Source organism: Ascaphus truei, chromosome 8, assembly GCF_040206685.1.
Source record: "Ascaphus truei isolate aAscTru1 chromosome 8, aAscTru1.hap1, whole genome shotgun sequence".
NCBI classification, from domain to species: Eukaryota; Metazoa; Chordata; class Amphibia; order Anura; family Ascaphidae; genus Ascaphus; species Ascaphus truei.
The window spans coordinates 63,112,100-63,133,986 of record NC_134490.1 but is presented as its reverse complement, the minus strand read 5'-3'; the positions used below and the strand labels follow the sequence as shown (position 1 = coordinate 63,133,986).

Below are 21,887 nucleotides of genomic sequence, written 5' to 3'. Positions count from 1 at the left end.
TGTGAGACTCCCCAATGAAGAAATGTGCAACAGCCAAACAGGCCAAAGAGATAAAGCTGGGAAGTAGCATGGGACCAAAATAATACAAGTTAAATCCTAATAGCTTTGCCACTTATAATAAACAGTACAGTTGCTCCATGCTAGCAGCCTCTGTGGCATGCAGGGAGAGCCGGAATGAGGTAGTAATGAGGGATAATGCTAAATATGCATGGACCCCATATTGCACAACATGGAATGTATTCCCCCCATAAACAGCTTAAAAGGTGAACCTCACAGTTTCTGAAAAATTAGTAGGTGGTATAGAATCTAATTGTATAATGGTGGGATTACTGAGACGCTTTCCCCCAGGACAAGTGTAACATTGTTATCGTTAGGATGATACAAAACTGGAGCAAAACTTTGAGAAATACTTTAATCGCATATGGTCACAATATCAAATGCAAAGCTACTAATTACATCTGGACATGAAAGACGAGTAAACAGCATTACTCTATGTACATACACTATTTCAGTAACAAATAAAACATGAACACAAAATTAAACCAATAAAACCAACATAACAAGGTTCAATTTTTGAAAAGCGTATTCCAAAAACAGTGATCTGCATAAATAATAGCATCAAGCTAAATGTATGACTTAAAGGGACAGTGTTGGAGACCAGGGGTGCGCAACTCCAGTCCTCAAGCCCCCCAACAGGTCAGGTTTTCAGGATATCCCTGCTTCAGCACAGGTGGCTAAATCAGAGGCTCAATCAAAGACTGAGCCTCTGGGCCATCTGTGCTGAAGCAGTGATTGAGCCATCTGTGCTGAAGCAGGGATATCTGGAAAACCTGACCTGTTGGGCCGGGTTGAGGACAGAAGCTGAGCGCCCCAGTTGTAGACTTTATTAAATTTAACTCATGCACATTACATTTGTTTAGTCCTGCAGCAGAATGACACGTAAAACAAAACTTCCCTCAATTTACCTACATCTGACGCGTCTGTTTGCCTAAGTGGTTTTTGCATCTTAGATTTGGCAAGGGGTTTGTTTTGCCACACGTGAGAGTCATTGCATATAACATTTTGTACCAAGGTTATGGAAAACTGAACACTCATAAAAAGCATGAAATTGAGAATTACTGGGTGACCTGGAATAAAAAGAAAACATCTGTAGAAAATGTCAAGATGAAACATTCATCTTCAAATATCTTCTTTCAGTGCAGTCACTTCTCTGCGCTGGCGAGGAGAGACGTTTCACAAAATAATCTTCTCTGGCCCAGGGAAGCAGCATATTGAATAAGGACAATAGGCTTTTAGGGCCTGATTCTACAGTACTGTATATGTGCCGAAGCTGCCAATTGGGCCGTTTGGCCAAAATTACCCACTGAAGTCAAATCACTCCCTGAAAGTCTGCCTGATTAGATCAAAAGAAGAAATTCATTGGCATGATCTCAAGTACATTTTTATGCTTTGATAAAACCTCGAGGGAAAACGCCTTTATTCAGGTTCATTGGATTGTAAATGACTTGGGTTTGACATCCGCATTCAGAAAAAAATAAAATAATTAATGTCTAATAAATCTGGGGGAAAAAAAAAAGAACAGTTTGGGCTATAGGACATGAAGCATGTGTTCTAAAACAAATATTAGTAACAAGTACAGATTAGTGAATGGATCTGCCAAAACAGTGATTTGTGATTTCATTAGTTAGGTAATAACTGTTGGCTGCGGGATCTCAGAATAGCAATAAAGTAGAAATAGGAAATATTCTGGTTTAGAACTAGATGACAGATGAAGTTCAACAGAGCTTAGTTCTGTGTCCTACCACGTTTGGAAATAAATAAATGTATTTGACTGTAAAGTCCGCGGAGGATTGAAATTGGAATGGACTAAGTAAAGTATGACATTGAGGCATAAAGGAAGTGCAAGAGGATTTAAAGAACATCTGAGTGCAGGTATACACACTAAACCGAGATATGCTTTTATTCTTTCTGTGCTGCAGAAGACCATAAAATGTCACAACCTGGGGCCTGGTTTCCGGAGGCACATGTATATACAGTACTAATATTTCCATCAGACGCCTATTATATGAATCAGGGGTACTCAACTCCAGTCGTCAAGACACCCCAACAGGTCAGGTTTTATGGATATCCCAGCTTCAGCACACTGATCAGACACCTCTTGCCGAAATTACCCACTGAAGTCAAATCACTCCCTGAAAGTCTGCCTGATTAGATCAAAAGAAAAAATTCATTGGCATGATCTCAAGTACATTTTTATGCTTTGATAAAACCTCGAGGGAAAACGCCTTTATTCAGGTTCATTGGATTGTAAATGACTTGGGTTTGTCATCCGCATTCAGAAAAAAATAAAATAATTAATGTCTAATAAATCTGGGGGGAAAAAAAAGAACAGTTTGGGCTATAGGACATGAAGCATGTGTTCTAAAACAAATATTAGTAACAAGTACAGATTAGTGAATGGATCTGCCAAAACAGTGATTTGTGATTTCATTAGTTAGGTAATAGCTGGGATATCCTTAAAACCTGACCTGTTGAGGGGTCTTGAGGACTGGATTTCAGCACTCCTGATATACAACACTGATATTACTATTAGACGTTTATTATGTGAATACACTATATATAAATTGTTCGCATGAGCCAGGACCTTAATATATGAAAGTAGGTAGTATTTATGTTAAACAATGAAATGTTTACCCAAATTGTTCCCAATGCGCCCAGCAATTTTGTATTTTAAACCCTATTTTATCATGTGACTGAGTTTAACGATCGCTTGTTGCCCGAGTGATGGGTGCACTGAGGCTGGAGGCGATGAGGAGGTGTGGCGGAGGCGTCACCAGGCTGGTTTTCGCTCATTGGCTGAACCGCTCAGATGATGCGGCCGCCGCACGAAAAAACAAAATATTTTGTCTATTGTAAAATCTGCCGTGCGGTCGCTCTGCATCGCACACCCGCGCTCACGCGCACTACGGCTGGCCCGTATCAGCTACTGCATTTTGTTCGCACAGCGTGCAAAATCGCACACGCCATCGCGCTCACTATAATCACGGCCTTACACAGGGTTCCGCGCTTTGCCCCTCCCCTCATTGCTACATGGGCTTCCAGGAGTTATAGTCCAGCTCCAGATCTAATGTTTGAACAGTTTAAGACAGCAGGACCACAAATCCCACAATCCCTTCTGTAACCCCAAGAAAGAGGAGATCACACGACAGGCATCAGCCACTCAGTACAGAGGCTCCCAGGGATGAACTATTTCCTATAGGGAGGTAGGTCCTGTACCCCCAGCCCTTCTCTCTGCTGCACCTCTCCCCCCCTCCCTGCTTCTTATATCTGCCTCTTGCATCCCCTACCTCCCCCTCTCGCTCTCTCTCTTCCTTTGGCCACAACCTTACCTGCACCCACTGCCCCTCTCCCTCCCACCTGCACCCACTGCCCCTCTCCCTCCCACCTGCACCCACTGCCCCTCTCCCTCCCACCTGCACCCACTGCCCATCTCCCTCCCACCTGCACCCACTGCCCCTCTGTCTAACCCTCCTGCACACTTTTTACAGGACCAGTGGCACTGCACTGATCATAGATAAGTAAGAAACATTTGTTAGAAAATCAGGATGTATCTATTTGTAAAAGTTCCTGCAACAATGTGTTTACATCCATGTGATCAGTAGTATGCAAACATGACAATACAGGAATTTGTAAACAAATAGACCGCAACCATGCTTAGTGCAACCGCGCATGCAGCGCGAACAAATGGCCGTGCCTCAATGAGGAGGGCAGTAGAGCGTGCGTGCATGGGGGCGACGGCGCGGTTGACTTTTCGAGCAACAAAATTATTTGATTTTATCACACGACGAGCAGGGTCACGTGAGCGGTTCCGCCAATGAGGGTGAACCAGCTCGTGACATCACGGCAACCCCTCCGCGTCTGCCCCTAGGACACAAAATCGCCTCTGCTGCAGGCACACACTCCGTCGCATGCGCCTAGCATGGCCTCGGCCTTACATTGTGAGTAAATGTAAAATACACTTTAGTAAATATGACTGTATATCAGATATAGGCTCATATCAAAGCTATTTGAAAGGACACCTGGAATCTAGCTCTGGGAGGTATCTTATCAAATAGCATCACTTAGTAACTATGTTCCCTTTGTGGTACTAGTTTCAAATACACCTTGGGACAATATAATGAGGGCATGTTTCACACTTCACTGTACATGTGGTCTGGTGCATCTTAGCCTCTGTTCTAATGAACCGCGGCTGTGCCACTTACTTCTCTTTGTTAGTACAGTATATTGTATTCCTTTATTTGGTACCTACGGTATGCATTATGCTGTGAAGCTCCTTCCCACTGCTGGAGAAGAGCACAAAAGGACTAAGATCTTCCCCAGTACTGGGAAGCAGCTTCTGTCATATCGAATAATAGAGCCTTTGATATACTTACTCCCTATCTCTTACTGCTGTCTATTCAACAGCCGGTGAAGCTTCATTGCAAATTAATAGGGCTCAGAAGTGAGACCGAGAAGCGGCCCCACAGAATATTGATTATTGCTCATTGTATTTCCTATCCCAGCTACCACAAACATTCATAAAACATTAGATAAACTGCTTGGAAATATCCATTGTACCTGTTGCTGCTAAAACAGGTCTGTAAGAGCTTGAGAATAATTGCTGATCCATCTACATCCGATCTCTGATTAACAAGTGAGGGCAAAAACATCCTCTGACATTACTGTAAAGCATCCCACGTTAAGTTAGTAGTAAAACTAGCAGACTGATAATGTGTGTACATTCCAGAACATAGCTGTATTTACTATTTATCTCATATGGTACTGTTTATTGATATGATGTGAATTAAACTGCAGCTGATAAGTCAATTCCTATTTTTAAACTAAATATGGTAACATGTGAATGAAGCATGGAGCTAATAACATGAGCATTATACACATTTATACCAGTGCAACACAAAACTATGATCGGGTATTTAAAAAGGTTAAATCAATCTTCACAACATCTAATGACTCCTATACAGAATTAGATTAAACACAGCAGAAGGGACATGCCAGTTGGTTTGCATCGGCACGTTAGCATTTTGCCTATCATCACAAAACAGCAAAATCACACCAGTACTGTACTGTATACTCTCTGTGATGATGGTTTCTAAATGCCTCAAGATAGTTTTTCTTTTGGGGCATGGCCAAGTTAACTGGTTTTAAACACATTTAATAACAACATAATTACAATGTCTTTAAGTTTCAGTTGTTTGAGCGGACACGGTTTCAGACTCTGTAGAAACACAGATGATTCTGGTAATTGGTACATTTCTGGAATTCTCACAAGGTTTTGCCTGTTTTTAGTACAGAGAATCAACCACTTTCACTTGGAATCGGGAGTGCGAAAACAAGTTAGTTTCCTATTAATTTATAAGACATCAGCTTAACAAAGTTAATTGGAATGAGCTGGCAAAATAAATGCAATGTGTAAACTATACCTTTTTTTTTGGTGGGCAAAAGTTACCCCTTGGGGGCTTCACCTGCAGCCCCCAACAGCTGGCTGTCCAGTGGCCTGATCTCCTTATCTCCCCGGTGCAGTGGAGATGTTGCTGGTGTCGATCGTAGCTTCTTCCCACTGCATAATGACTGTGCTAATCATTACTATAGTTCCCAGTGTAAGGAGAGGAGTGTGCCAGTATTTACCAGTGTGCCAGCATTAAGATGCTGAATGGAGGGGCACAGAGAAACTCCTACCCATTGCTGCAACGTCCCTTCTGTCTGTGATATATATATATATATATATATATATATATATATATATATATATATATATATATATATAGCAGAATAAAGGAGTTCTTCAGTATTAGGTGATACCTTTTTTATTGGACTAACAATTTATGTCATAGGACAAGCTTTCGAGAGTTATCCTCTCTTCTTAAGGTCAAGCAATAGCGTTTCGTAGGGAGTGTTCTGTGGACGTGACATTGTCCAGTTTTATTACTTATTTGCCATCTCACTTAAGGGACTTTCTACATTTGGTAAATCAATACCAAGCGCAGCCTTCACTTTGTTATCCTTGCGGGGGCTGCTACAGTCTATCCGGTGAGCCCAGTGACGTCATCGAGTTCTCGCGGGATTGTGATCGGAGACCCATTGCAGTGACGAGGGGCTTGGAGTGGGAAGACGCTCCTTACCTCTTCCGGTACACGGAGTGCACCGTGGAAGCTGTTGATTTCCCTCCATATCAGACGATCATACCAGAGCGGCTTGTTTCCTGCATTCTGGCTGGCGACTGAGTATTACTCATAAATGCTTGTATTCCCGTTATGTTTGTGAGTGCGCATTTTTATACATTCAACTCCACATAAATTTTTGTAAACTTTACTACGCTATGAGTGCGCCTGTTTTTTGTTTGTTTTTTCTATATATATATATGTATATATACTGTATATATATATTATATATATATATACCCTATTTCCTCGATTCTAAGACGCACCTTTTTTACGATTTTCACATGTCTGAAATCGGGGTGCGTCTTAGAATCGATGTATTAAAAAAATACAAAATAAAAAGTGTCCACAGAAATAACCCCCTCTTTTCACTTACCATGTTTCAGGAGAGGTCCCATGTCAGCGGAGGATGAAGCCTGCGGCTGCTGCAGCAGCAGGACAGGTCCCAAGTCTGCAGGTGAATGAAGAAAAGACGACAGCGGGCGTGCGGTGGAGGTGGCGGCAGGAGATCATAATAGCAGGAGATCTGAGCAGGAGCAGAGCTTCATAGGGGAACAGCTGGGGATGAGCGCACTGTCAGACACCGGTCAACTTCTGGTGTTACAATGTGCTCCTTCCCAGCTGCTCCCCTATGCCGTTCTGCTCCTGCTCAGCTCTCCTGCTATTATGATCTCCTGCCGCCACCGCATGCCCGCTGTCTTCTTATCTTCATTCACTTGCAGACTTGGGCCCTGTTCTACCGCCGCACACCTGCCCACTGTCCATCTTCAACAATTTGCAGACGTGGGACCTCCACTGCCTCCGCCACCGCCGCTTCATCCTCCGCTGACATTGGACCTTTCCTGGAACATGGTAAGTGAAAAAGTAATTTTCCTCGATTGTAAGGGCCAAATTGATGGTGCGTCTTACAATCGATGGCGTCTTAGAATCGAGGAAATACGGTATATAATATAATATAATATATATATATATATATATATAATATATATATTGTGATACCATCACTGTCCATTAGGGGCTGGAACAGTGCCGTAAATGTGCTTTCCTGTCCACAGAGAGTTAATTCCTCAAAGAGAAGCCAGCAGCAGCTGCTAACTAATGGAGTTAATTAGGCTGGGCTCCTCAGTGAAACAAGGAAGTGTTTAAGACAAACACAGAGAGACAATGCTGGGAGTCACAGGGTGAGAGACTGTTTTCCCCAGAGAACGGGGGTGATAGAAGTGCTCCCCAGCTGCGGAAGCTGGTATAGAGGACCTATAGAGTAGTTTCTCTGGGCTCCATGTGTTCCCCTAAGAAGGAAAGACCGTGCTGAAGCGGGGACGTCTGCTCCAAAGGGCTTACTAACAGATAAGCAAAAAAACCTTTGCAGTGTATGCCAGGGCATGTTTTGGGGCTGGAAACCAGCTTAGCCTGCCATCCAACTGGTGAGGGCAAAAGCTACGGTATAGTTAGCTTTCCCTAAAGGGAATAGGTGTTTATTTTATTATTTGGTTTTCTTAAAGGGACGGTGGGCCTGTTGTATGATTTAATCCCTGTAAATAAAATCCCTGTAAATAAAAGCCCTGCAGTTAAAATTTATATACAGTGTTTCCGGCCTTAAATATATATATATATATATATATATATATATATATATATATATATATATATATATATATATATATATATATATATATATATATATATATATATATATATATATATATATACACACATTTTAAGTTATGGTGGGTGAAAAAGGCAACAAGAAACCTCCATCGTATTGCATATAGCAAATAAAAAGATCACTTGTGAGCACATTCACATGTCTTGGGCAGGTCTACAACCCTAACACTGTATGCTGGGTGATAATGGTGAATGGCAGGGTTGCAGACCTGCCTAAGGCTGAGTGCATAGAAGGACAGGCCGTGCTGAGCCGTGCCGATGCTCCGCGCTGAGCCCCTGCATCCTCAATGAGGATGCCTTGAGAGGGGGCTCACGCGAGCGTCCGCAGGCGTGTTGAGGCGCTGGAGTTTTCAGCCGACAGCCAAGCTGTTTTTCAGCGCGCTGTCGGCTGAAAACATCCAATCAGCGCAGAGCTGCGTCAACGTCACCGTGACCCAGCGACGTCACTGCCCCGCCTCCCTCAGTCTCCCCCCGCCTCCGATCGTGCCCGCTGGCTCGCCATGGGCATGAAATCGTGCAGATTTCAGCAAGCGAGCATCAGCGTCGGCTCGGCTCAACCCTCTATGTCCTTAGCCTAAGACATGTGAATGTGCTCACAAGTGATCTATCTATAGATAGATAGATTGGATCTTTGAACTTATACCAAATTTAAACCAACAATATTTACCCTATAATAGGCACTATTAGTGTAACAGAAGCAGTTTTGTAACATACAATGTTGCTTGTAGAGCAACTGCTTCTGTTACACTAATAGTGCCTATTATAGGGTAAATATTGTTGGTTTAAATTTGGTATAAGTTCAAAGATCCATTTGATCTTCAATTAACATAGTCTTATCAAACCCGCTCCTAATAGGATTTATTCATAAAGACATCATTTCTAACTGTGCCGGATGCTATTTATATAATTGATATCTGGGTTATGTGTTAAAACCAGCATTGTGGATGCATTATTTAGGAATTTTAACCGCTATGTTTCTGTGCCCTTAATATTCATTTGAATATATTATATATATATATATATATATATATATATATATATATATATATATATATATATATATATATATATATATATATATATATATATATATATATATACATACATACTTCATATATACATACATACACTGCCCTTTTGAGGGCTTAAGGGCAGATGTGACCCTTGATGTACTGTATATGTATCATGTTGCCTACCAACAATAAAGACCACTGAGAGGTTTGAAAACTTGTAACAAATCAAATACTTGTTGGTCCAATAAAAGGTATCATACCTTCTACTCCCTCTTCTTCCTTTGTTGCTACAGTACATCAGAGCAAGAGTGAAATCGCTTCTAAAAAAATAATCAACATGGCTACCCTCCCTTCTTTGCATATGTTGCCTACCACTGAACCATACTATATAACCAGATTTTTATCATGTACATTCCATTAAAACTAGGTTTCCAACCCATAACCCACCCCACTGGAAGTATTATTAAATGACAAGTCATATTACAATGTTGTTTGTGAATCCTCTCATATATGTGTGTTTCCTAATTTTAAGCCCCTGCGTTTGATACAATATTTTATGATGGGGCCTTGGTAGAGTACGTGTGTGATATGATTTGTGTGTAAAGGTTAGGCCCATGGGTTACGGGATTATGAGTGGATTACCAAACGCTCAAAATTTCCAAACGTTGTCCCATTTTGTTTGAATGGGGAACTCATCTATGTATATTCAAACTTCGGGGAAAGTGCATGAAAGGAAAGTCTAAAAATGCAAATACATATTTTAATATAACAAACGACAGGGGGTGCCCAGTGCTACATCCAAATGACAAAACATACATGGTAATAATTACAAGAAATAATGCTTCAGTACTAATAACAATGCTATTATTAGTACTGAAGCATTATTTCTTGTAATTATTACCATGTATGTTTTGTCATTTGGATGTAGCACTGGGCACCCCCTGTCGTTTGTTATATTCAATTGCCACAGCCCAGTGGCACTCTATGTGGCATTACATATAGTCAAGATTAGGTGGGTGCGGGCGTTTGAGCTGGCTGGGATTGTGTGTGCTAACATATTTTAATATATTGATGTTTGACTGAGCCATAAAAATAATTTCATGTGGAATTAGGTCTGAAATAGCATTTAACTGCATAAAGTATTCCCAGCAAAAATATAAATAGCCCAATTTGGTTATTTATTATTTGAGAGAGAGGAATTCAGCCTCAAGTGTCTTCCATAGCAGTAAAGGATATTTCTTTTAGAAGAGGTGTCCAAGGACTCCTGTATCATGAAGTTGAGTTTCGGAGAACAAAAGTGAGCAGAATTACATAGAGCTACGCCAAATTAAAGAAATGAATAATGTAGGATTTAATAAGCTAGTCTTGTGTTTGTCTGGTACGTGTGAAATCCTAAATTTTATTGCTGTGATGTATTTTTCTACAATTCTGCACCTTAGTATAGAGCAGGGGAGGGTAACTCCAGTCCTCAAGGGCCACCAACAGGTTGGGTTTTCAGGATATCCCTGCTTCAGCACAGGTGCTCAGTCAGTGGCTCAGTCTTGGAGAGAGCTACCTGTGCTGAAGCAGGGATATCCTGAAAACCTGATGACCCTTAAGGACTGGAGTTGTCCACCTCTGGTACAGGAAAAAGTAATCTAGACAGAGAACATGTTTCTTTTTTAGAAAGCAGCTTTTGCAAATGAATAAATCTAAGCTAGTGCTAAGACCAAGGCAGTACTCGCTTATTTTACTAATTTCCAGCAATTCGATTTCTTTTTGGCAGATACGATCTCGTAGGACGCACCATTATCGTCAGAATGCTTTGTTCATTCGAAATTAATTTAAAGCACCAGTTCATCATGCTCTGGTTAAAAAATATAAGGTTTTAAAATCTTATTTTATTTATTTATTTATTTTTGTGCTGGTTTCATACACTTGTGTGATGCAAAATTGGATGTTTTAAAGATCATATATACGAGAACAGAAATCCCTCTGTACGCATTCAACCTCTACTAAATTGAAATAATATATATAATGGTTTATTGAGAAGAAAACAAAAACTATGATTAAAACCTAAATAAGCGCTTGGAGAACCTAAAATGCTCTACTAGGGTTAAGATCTAAACAGATATTATGCCCTCTAAAGTCAGATATATAGCCCTGTAGGGGTTAACATAAGATAATAACCTCATATACATATAATTTCATTGTAGGTATACCTATATACTACGTAATAACAAGGCTTGATATATAATATCCCCTATAGACTTGGGCATATAGTTGAAATGTAGGCTCTGTGCACTAAATGTACACAATCTATTGATCAATACAAATAAAGTGAATATATGACCATAATGTAGCCAATCAATAAGGGCTAAGGAAAAAAATATATATAGTTGACCTAGAAAACCTCAGTGTTTCAAGCATGTAGTGTGTTCTATATACTGTACATGTGCCATAGATTAGAGGGTCCCCGCTTGGTCTGAATGACTAGTACCTGATGGTATCAGGGTAGTAACTCCCTGAGAGGTGCTGCTGAACACTCTCTCTGTCCGGTTTCACTATAGTGAAAACGGGGAGGGTGGTGTAAACTGCCCCGTTGGTGAGAGACGAACAACAAACAAAAGTGCAATAGAAGAGCTAACCACAGAGCTAACTACAGCTAGTGGCTGCCTCTTGGGGACCACATCTTTGTTAAATCTAGCTGGTAGAGTCTTGAGCAATGATATTGTTACTGCCAATAAATTTCTGAGACCTAGCGTCTCTGTCGCGACACGTGTTTTCATTCCTATTGGAACTTCTTCGGGGGTACCCCTCTAGTACATATTTTATTAGAATCAGCAGAGCGGGGACCATCCCCTTTATCTACTTATATTTTAAAGATGATCACTCTTTCAATATCCCATGTTAAGAGACCCTACCTTCATTTTTGATCTATGGCCTTGATGTCCTATTAGTCAAAGACTCCAAGTTATGTATATGTATGTATATGTATGTATGTATGTATGTATGTATGTATGTAAAAAACACATCACCAAATGTATTAAATAAAACAAATTTTCAATGTAAATTTCTTTTAAGATTCAAGAAACCTGGTCAATCTCAGTATATTGTTAACGCTTATTTGGAATGGCTGATGCTTTTAAGTTACATAGTGGGGCAATATCATAAAACTCTCGGGTCAAGGAGCCCATATAAGGATGTAAATGACATACCCATCAAGCAGGGCTATGACGTTCTTCTTCGGTCGGCCAATATTGGGTCCATATAAACTGGCTCTGGAATAAGTCCGAATCGACTGCAGCACATTTTTCAGCTGAATGTAATCCTTCCCGAGTTGGCTACCATTCACAGCTCGGCTATGCAATGTCCTATAATTGTTGGGCTCTGTGGGAGGAATGTTATACAGTATGTGATCCAGTTGAATTCGGGGAAAAAAAATAATAATTTGAGAACAGATAAGGGCTTTTTTATAGCCCCCCAGTAAGCCCATCTCCCCCAAAAATCATACAATCTACCAGATCTGAGACCTTTATTAATGTCCTTTCTGCTCCTGTAGTGTGTCTATGCAAAGCATCCTTGAAATCTTTGACTCTATTTACTCATAACATCTGCTGGAAAGCTGTTCCATTCATTTACTACTCCTTCAGTAAAAAAAAAAAAAAAAACGACATGCTCAGATCTCCCCTCCGTCATGCCCCCTTGTGCTGACCTTTCTTTTTCTAAGAGAATATACTTCCCTTCTGTCCCTTATTTCTAAGGTTGTAGTATTTGAATGTGTACATCCCAACCTTACCTCGTCTTCCAGGGTGTACGTGTCAGGTCACTTAGTGTATCTTTATGAGGCTTTAAATAAGCAAATCGACCCTAACTAACCTCCCCTGCAGTATTTTCAGCTTTGCTAACTTCCCGGTTCCTGAGTTACTTATTAGTGAAGTTACCGGTATTACTTCCTGGCTTTTAAAGGGTATTTAAATGGCCATCCAATAGGAAGCTACAACCAATCCAATTGCAGTTTCCTATTGGCCCAAGATTTCACAGCCATTGTGTTACCCCTGAGGGAGATTTAAACCTGGTAGCTTCACCGGTAGGTATCTCGGGAACTCTGAGATCCCCAAAGCTGAAAATAGTGGTGTTTGGTTTTGGGACTGAAACCAAAACAACAAAAAAAGAGAGAGTAGGAAAAACTGCTCATTTATGGTTAAATGGATGAAAGACGTGTCCAAGGCTTTATTTCGGCATCTGAAATTGGGGTTTTTCTGTAAGGTGTTGTATCCCCTGTCTCATGGAACTCAGAAGTAATTCTACTTTGGGAAAATAAACTCTAGAAGTGAAAATAAATGAGGTCTTGAGAAGGGAGAACAGATTCTCAGGAGCAGGTGTCCTTAGTCAGCTGCTCAAACACAATGCTTATTTTTCTTGGTCTGAAAGCACCATATTTCTTTCACTTGAAAGGAGAATAACACAGAATGCAGTTCACTGTATTGCCCTGTTGATGTGAAGTAAAACAACCAGACAAATGTGACGGTTATGTTTCAAGAAAGTCACCAATTTGTCTGCGCTTAGTTTGAATATTATTAGTACAACCTGGAGCAGAAGCTGATTTTGTATTATTTAATAAAAGTCAATAACATTCAGTGTAAAGGCTAGTGTATGTATTAGAGTGTATGTAAAGGCTAGTGTATGTATGTAAAGGCTAGTGTATGTATTGTGCTATGTTGACAATATAAAAAAGGTGGCATGGTCATCAAAACAAGTGAGGAATGACTTAAAGTAAGAGGAAGTACAATTTGGTTTGATGTTGGGAATATATCGTCGTTGTAGAGGTAAAAGTCATTAACTACATTCTTTGAGTACTGAGGAAAAGGCCATTAAATATTCTTTTTGACAGGAAAAAATCCGTATTTAAAAAGGAAGGTATTTTGATATGAAAAGTTCTGAAGATTAGGCGTTTTTAATGCGTTTTTCACTAGAAATATAAAGAAATTCCAAGTTGGGAAGTGCATTTATTGCGCACTTAATGAGTTTTACTTCTACCACAAGGTTATTACCTTTACCCACTATTAGAAATTCCATTTCTAAAAGGACACGGGTATTCTAATAGATGTTACTGTGGATTTGTGGATCATGTAACATGGTCCAAAATATTTAGTTATACAAACAATGCAAATGAACCTTGAAGACGAGTCTGCATACTGTTCCAGTGAGATATACAAGGCTGTCTACAAGTCTGTGCCTAAGTTCTATTTTTGCATGTATGTATTGGGCTCTTGGCACTGTATTATGTTATTATGTTATTATATCACTGTATTTAAAATTGTTTATATGTTTGCATTGTCAATTTGTCAAGTACTGCATACCAGCAGCAAACATCAATTAATTCAGGAAGAGTATGTTTGTTTGTTCTCTTCAGAGATTTGTCTGGATGTTGCCTGATATTTGCTGTTGACTAAAAGGCAATCCAAGTGGACCATTCTTTTTTTTTTTTTTTTTACATAGGCTTGAAGCAGGGAGTCTTGGGGCTGAAACCCATTGATTTCAGTTCTGGGGAACAGGGCCGCCGAGAGGGGCGGGATAGCCAGGTCTGGTGTTCCGGGCCCGCTGGCTGGCGCTGCAAATTTCCCCCGGCTTCTGGCAAGGCCCTGCTGCCGGTCGCAGACGGGCCCGACTCTCAGCTGCCTCCAGGACCTTTCCTTTCTCTGTCCCATGCCGCCGAGCTTCCACCGCCGGCGCGCAATGGGGCTCTGACGTCAAGTAAGTAAGCTTTCAGCGCGCCGTAGACACCGGGCCATCTTGACCCAAGGTAAGTCTGTATTTTTATATGGATTCCCCCAATATATGTATATGTATTGGGGGTATTTGTATATGTATTGGGGGGCTTGGGGGTATTTTTATATTTATTGGGGTATTTTTATTTGTATTGGGGAGGGTTGGTTTTTTATATGTATTGTTTTATTTTTTTAATAGATTTGGCTCTTTTTTTAGGTGCATTGGGGTATTTTTTATATGTATTTGGGTGGGTTATATATATATATATATATATATATATATATATATAAATAAATAAGTGTATGGGGGGTTATATGTATTGGTTTTTTTTTTAAATATGTATTGGGTTAGGTGGTTTTTTTGTATGTATTTGGGGGGTGGGGGAGGATGTATATATTTGCAGGTTGGGGATTATTTTTGTATATATTTGGTGGTTGGAAGTTTTTTGCATTGGAGTGGTGGGAAGTTTTTATTTTTGCGGCCCGGTCAGAACTGTAGTCCTGGGCCCTGGAAAATCTGTCTGTGGCCCTGCTGGGGAACCCCTGTTTCTGGAGATATATCCGTACGGGGTGCGAGTAGCCACACCAGCTCACTAGAAGAGATCACATAATGGCTGCATTTCACATCTCCCGCGCCCTGCGGACCAATAGGAAGCCGTGACGTCATCCCGAGTGGCTTCCTATTGGCCGATGTGACGTGGTAGCTTTAAAAAGCACAAAGCTACTGGCACCCTCTTTGGAGGTAAGTATCTCTGAAAGCAGGGGGTCACCGGAGCTGAAATGAATGGGGTCCATCTCCGGAGACCCCTTGCTTCGATCCTATGTTTAAAAAAATGGATTGTTCCTTTAACATGTAGTAGAATAGCTGAAAATGAAATATAAATTGGCAATCAATAATGACTACCTGAGTGAGTTGAATCAAATTTCCAATTTATGTGTCAACATTATGGTTTTTATAGCCATACAACTTGTTTCAGGAATTTCTATACAATGTGTCGGTAGTTACTGTGTAATGTTTTTGCAGCATGAATTCATAGAGAAGAGTTGTGTAGGAAATCTCCAATCTTGCTCCCTTCCCTTATACACAGAAAATTGGGTCGATACGTGATTTAAAAAACAACTAGACAGGATTTCTCTTACTCACCATTTCCCAACTCCCATGAAATGTTGTATTTTTTGCTGGCGCTGTATTTTAGCAAGCTGAGCACACTGGAGCTGTTCCAAGATTTATCCGAGTTTCGCCGAAGAGCATTAAGTCCAAAAATCAGATGAAGTCCAGAGCAGTCAACAAAGTTATAGAGTTTGTCAAGAGACCTGGCTGGGAAGAAACAAAATTCTTGTAACACATACTAGCTTTTCAATTGCACACCGAATAGCAATTTACCAGACATGATAAGGAGATTAAATGCATTAGTTCTGTGTTAGCTCCTGTTCATTTCTTAGGCTGTATCACTTACATATATTTATGTTGAACCTTGCACAGTAATGGTATTCCAGTAATGTCATTTCTTGATGAGTCCAATGTATGCATCTGTTAATTCATCATTTAAGGGGCCATTTCCCTGTTCAGATAAATACTTATTCCAGTCCTCAAGGCCCACCAACAGGTCAGGTTTCAAGGACATCCCTGCTTCAGCACAGGTGGCTGTCGTTGACTGAGCCACTGATTGGCTGAATCAGTCCCAGCTTCAGCACAGGTGGCTCAATCAGAGGCTCAGTTTTGTGCCACTGATTGAGCCACCTGTGCTGAAGCATAGACATCCTTAAAACCTGACCTGTTGGTGGCCCTTGAGGACTGGAGTTGCCCACCTCTGACATATTTTATTTTTAATAAACTGCTGTCTACTTTGAATCTTTTCCGTTCTTATTTTGCTGTATAAAACATATCTTTTATAAACATGTAGCCAGGTCCCCCGCCCCCTTTATTCCCCCATTACCTGCGGTCCGGAGCGTGCGCCGTGAGATGCCGGGGGCCGCCAGAGGAGCAGACGGACCCAGCATAGTTACAGGGAGCGCTGCGGCTGCTCAGCGGTGCGGGCGGGTGCCGCCTGTGGCGGGTAGACCCGCTGGGAGTAGAGGAGAGGACTCCAGTGCTCGGAGGCGGACGCCGATAATGGTGCCGCCATTGTTATGTGCCGCGCATGCGCAGTATATATCACGCATGTGCAGAGAGGGTCTGAGTTTGCTGTGGACACGTTAGGGAGGTGCGCATGCGCATTGATCCAACAACAGTGGTGACCATCTACTGTATAGCTCCGCAGGGGAACTACATCTCCCAGGATCCCCTGGGGCAGTTGGATCACACGATGCAGCTCAGCCAATAGGGCTGCTGGATTCACTGTGAGGGGAGAGAGGCAGTTTGGCGCTCAGGGGACCACGCCAGTCGGGAGCAGGACGGAGTAAGGGTAAGGTAGTATCTCAGGTGCCAGTGGCCCTGAGACTAGGCTTAGAGTACCCCCAGGTCCCAGCTGGGCCCTGACACAGTAGATTGTGGTTGCTTCAGGAAAGGCCCCTAGATAGGGACGCTTCCTCATTACTGTATGTGTCAGGGACACAGTGCAGATGCCGCGCGGTTACTTGTGGCCTGTGGTCTGGGACCAGACCACAACCGTACCATCATAGACTCTCAAAGGTGAGACCCTCCTACCGGAGTTCACCCCACGCAGAGGCGGCCGACGACGACGCTTGATCAGCAGATCCCTGTTGCTAGTCGGCCACACTGGGTACTGGAGTACCCGGCAGGTACCTCAACAAAGTGCACCAACAATTCACGGGTAGCGCTACTCCATACACTTTTGGGTGGGCCAGGACATTGGGAGAAGGACATCAGGGTAGTGGTGCCTAGCACCCAATGTACTTTGGGGACACACACTGGTGGTACTGGGTTGGGTGTGCATTATACTGTGTGGTATTGGTTGTTATATTACATGTGCGTTAAGTAAAGGTTGTTATTATATACCTGTGTGTGTATTACTATTGGCATTGTTCCTGTGAGGGGCTTATCCTGCTATGCCGGGATCCCTCTCAGGTGGAGGCGCTGCACCAAGGTGAACACACGATCACCTCAGGCTCCCAGTGGCAGAGGCTTAGGCCTTTTGTTAGCCAACAGGTAACAGCAGTACCAGTAGTCCCTTCTATTCACGGGGGAACATGGGTTACAAACGTGTAGGCTTTTACCACTTTTCAAATGGCTGCCATGTTCCTAGCATCCATCACACGAAGCACACACAGTGACGCCTATTCATCAATAACCAGTCTGGCAAAGTAATACGTAGTGACACAAAATTCCCCTATATGCTTTCTGCCTATTTGCGTAAGGTTATGTTGAGGGATGGGCTGACTTTTCTGCTGCTCCCCCTTTTCTGTTTTCTGTTTCTCCTTTTACCATTCATATGTTTGCCCTTGTCTCTGGATTCTGCGATACAACACACATCCAAGTTTAAAATTGAGGGAAGAAATAAATGAATAAATGCGAATACAAATTCAGAATTAATGGGGTGGCTGTTGGGAACAAGAGGTGGTTAGCACTGTAGTAAAATTAACTTTAATGTCAAAATGTAATTCCATGTTCTCGGGATGTAACTAGGAATATTTTCTTTACCAGTGACCCATAACAATGTTAGCACAAGTGTGCTGGTACTTCTTTGCTGTGAAAAACAAGATATTCTTTAATGATGTCTCTTATCCCTTATCGTCAACCGAGCCTAGACTCGCATCTGGATTCTATCATCTCCAGACTGCGGAGATCCGACACCTGATACATTTGGAGGACTAAGTGAACATCAAAATCAGAGCTGATGAAGGCCAGCACTCCCCCTATCACCACTTAAACCGTCTCAAGAAGATTATGAGTGTACAAAGTGTATATAGAATACTATAAAAATGAACACTTCCGCATGTATACCCACTTCAGAACTGGAGGAGCAATGAAATGCAGATAACTGCATTACATGCTTGTCAACCAGCAATGGGGCTAGTCATTGCAGCACTATATCTATATACAGCTAAACCCCGTTATAACGCGCCTCGCTATACCGCGATTCGGTTATAACGCGGTTTTCCCATGGCTCCCGTTTAAAAAAAAAAAAAAAAATTTTTTTTTTGCACACTGCACACACTGCACACACACTGCACACTGCACACACACTGCACACTGCTCACTGCACACACACTGCTCATTGCACACACTGACACACTGCACACACACTGCACACACACTGCACACACACTGCACACACACTGCTCATTGCTCACACTGCACACACACTGCTCACACTGCTCACACTGACACACACTGCTCATTGCTCACACTGCACACACCTCACACTGCACACACCTCACACTGCACACACACTGCTCACACTGCACACACACTGACACACTGCTCATTGCTCACACTGCTCACACTGACACACACTGCTCATTGCTCACACTGCACACACTGACACACTGCACACACACTGCTCACACTGACACACACTGCTCATTGCTCACACTGCACACACTGACACACTGCACACACACTGCTCATTGCTCACACTGCACATTGCTCACACTGCACACACACTGCTCACACTGACACACAATGCTCATTGCTCACACTGACACACTGCTCACACTGCACACACACTGACACACACTGCACACTGCACACACACTGCTCATTGCTCACACTGCACACACTGACACACTGCTCATTGCTCACACTGCTCACACTGACACACACTGCTCATTGCTCACACTGCACACACTGCTCACACACTGCACACACTGACACACTGCTCACACTGCACACACACTGACACACACTGCACACTGTACACACACTGCTCATTGCTCACACTGCACACACTGACACACTGCTCATTGCACACTGCACACACACTGCTCACACTGACTGACACACACACACACACACACACACACACACACACACACACACTACACTTATACATAAATCAGCCTTACCTTACCTTGGGGATGATTTTTGAGGCATGTGGCTGCAGGGTGGGGGTGGTGCTGCGGTGGAGGGGGATGATGGCTGCTGCGGGGGCCCCCGATGCGGCGCGAGGGCCCTGTGCTGCGGCGGGGGGAGCCGGACCGGAGGGGAATCCCCCCTCCCATCTCCTGTCACGCGGTGGCAGGGGGAGCCGGAACCGGAGGGGAATCCCCCCTCCCATCTCCTGTCACGCGGTGGCAGGGGGAGCCGGACCGGAGGGGAATCCCCCCTCCCATCTCCTGTCACGCGGTGGAGGGGGAGCCGGACCGGAGGGGAATCCCCCCTCCCATCTCCTGTCACGCGGTGGCAGGGGGAGCCGGACCGGAGGGGAATCCCCCCTCCCATCTCCTGTCACGCGGTGGCAGGGGGAGCCGGAACCGGAGGGGAATCCCCCCTCCCATCTCCTGTCACGCGGTGGCAGGGGGAGCCGGAACCGGAGGGGAATCCCCCCTCCCATCTCCTGTCACGCGGTGGCAGGGGGAGCCGGACCGGAGGGGAATCCCCCCTCCCATCTCCTGTCACGCGGTGGCAGGGGGAGCCGGACCGGAGGGGAATCCCCCCTCCCATCTCCTGTCACGCGGTGGCAGGGGGAGCCGGACCGGAAGGGAATCCCCCCTCCCATCTCCTGTCACGCGGTGGCAGGGGGAGCCGGACCGGAGGGGAATCCCCCCTCCCATCTCCTGTCACGCGGTGGCAGGGGGAGCCGGACCGGAAGGGAATCCCCCCTCCCATCTCCTGTCACGCGGTGGCAGGGGGAGCCGGAACCGGAGGGGAATCCCCCCTCCCATCTCCTGTCACGCGGTGGCAGGGGGAGCCGGAACCGGAGGGGAATCCCCCCTCCCATCTCCTGTCACGCGGTGGCAGGGGGAAGCCGGGACCGCGGGTAAAAACACTGATGCGGCGGCCATTTTTTTTTTTTTTAATTTGCGCGACCCCGTTAGTAACGCGGTGGTCTCGGGGTGGACCCCGAGGACCGCGTTATAACGGGGTTTAGCTGTATATATATAAAATTGAATTTTGTGAGATTGTTACTAGATGTGGTGAATCTGATTGGTCCGTGGGTCCGCGACTCTCATTGGCCAACAGGTACGCTGACATCACAGACACACCTACTACACTGTGACACACACACACACACATACTGCCACAGACTCTCACACCATCACACTCACCATACCTCACCCACAGCTCACCTCCCTGCTGGCTCCCCCCCACCATCACCCCCCTTCACCCATAGCTCACCTCCCCGCTGGCTCCCCCCACCATCACCCCCCCCCTCACCCACAGCTCCCCTCCCCGCCATCACCCCCCCCCCCGCTACCTTCCCCCCTCGGCGCACCTTCCCCCCTATGCCAGCGGCTCACAATATTAAAATGGCGCTCCGCACTACTTCATCCTGTCGTCACCCTTACCGCACGATTTCAACTGTACACCCCTCTGGGCAGCGATCGGAAGAGGCTGCTCTGCCCCTCCCCCCGTGGCCATCTCCTGGAGGGAAGGGCATGTCCCACGCGGCCGACACTGCCCTGCTCCCCCCTATAGGGTAAGAGGGGTGCACAGTTGAAATCGTGCGGTAAGGGTGACTCCTGTCCACTGTCCCCCCCCTGTCCACCCCCCTCCTGTCCCCTGCCCCCCCGTCCACCCCCCTCCTGTCCCCTGCCCCCCCGTCCACCCCCCTCCTGTCCCCTGTCCACCCCCCTCCTGTCCCCTGCCCCCCCCTCCTGTCCCCTGCCCCCCCCTCCTGTCCCCTGCCCCCCCCCTCCTGTCCCCTGCCCCCCCCTCCTGTCCCCTGCCCCCCCCTCCTGTCCCCTGCCCCCCCGTCCACTGCCCCCCCCTCCTGTCCTCTCCACTGCCCCCCCCTCCTGTCCTCTCCACTGCCCCCCCCTCCTGTCCACTGCCCCCCCTCCTGTCCACTGTCCCCCCCCTCCTGTCCACTGTCCCCCCGCTCCTGTCCACTGTCCCCCCCCTCCTGTCCACTGTCCCCCCCCTCCTGTCCACTGTCCCCCCCCTCCTGTCCACTGTCCCCCACTCCCTCCTGTCTACTGTCCCCCCCTCCTGTCCACTGTCCCTCCCTCCCGTCAACTGTCCCTCCCTCCTCCAGTCCACTGTCCCCCCCCCCTCCCTCCTGTCCACTGTCCCCCCCCCCTCCTGTCCACTATCCCTCCCTCCCTCTGGGGGGGGGGAACGGAGAAAGAGGGGGAGCACAGAAATAGGGGGAGAGGAGGGAGCGGGAAATTTAACT

General features: G+C 44.7%; 1 protein-coding gene across 1 annotated transcript in view; it reads right to left on the bottom strand.

Annotated features, from left to right (window-relative positions):
• The window catches only part of HPSE2 (heparanase 2 (inactive)), a 225,399-nt gene that overhangs the window by 77,855 nt on the left and 125,657 nt on the right, over positions 1 to 21,887 (bottom strand). The window contains exons 4-5 of the mRNA XM_075612330.1: positions 15,791 to 15,964; positions 12,094 to 12,265 (exon numbers count right to left, since the gene is read on the bottom strand). Coding sequence (XP_075468445.1) covers positions 12,094 to 12,265; positions 15,791 to 15,964 — 346 coding nt within the window. The remainder of the gene's footprint in view (positions 1 to 12,093; positions 12,266 to 15,790; positions 15,965 to 21,887) is intronic.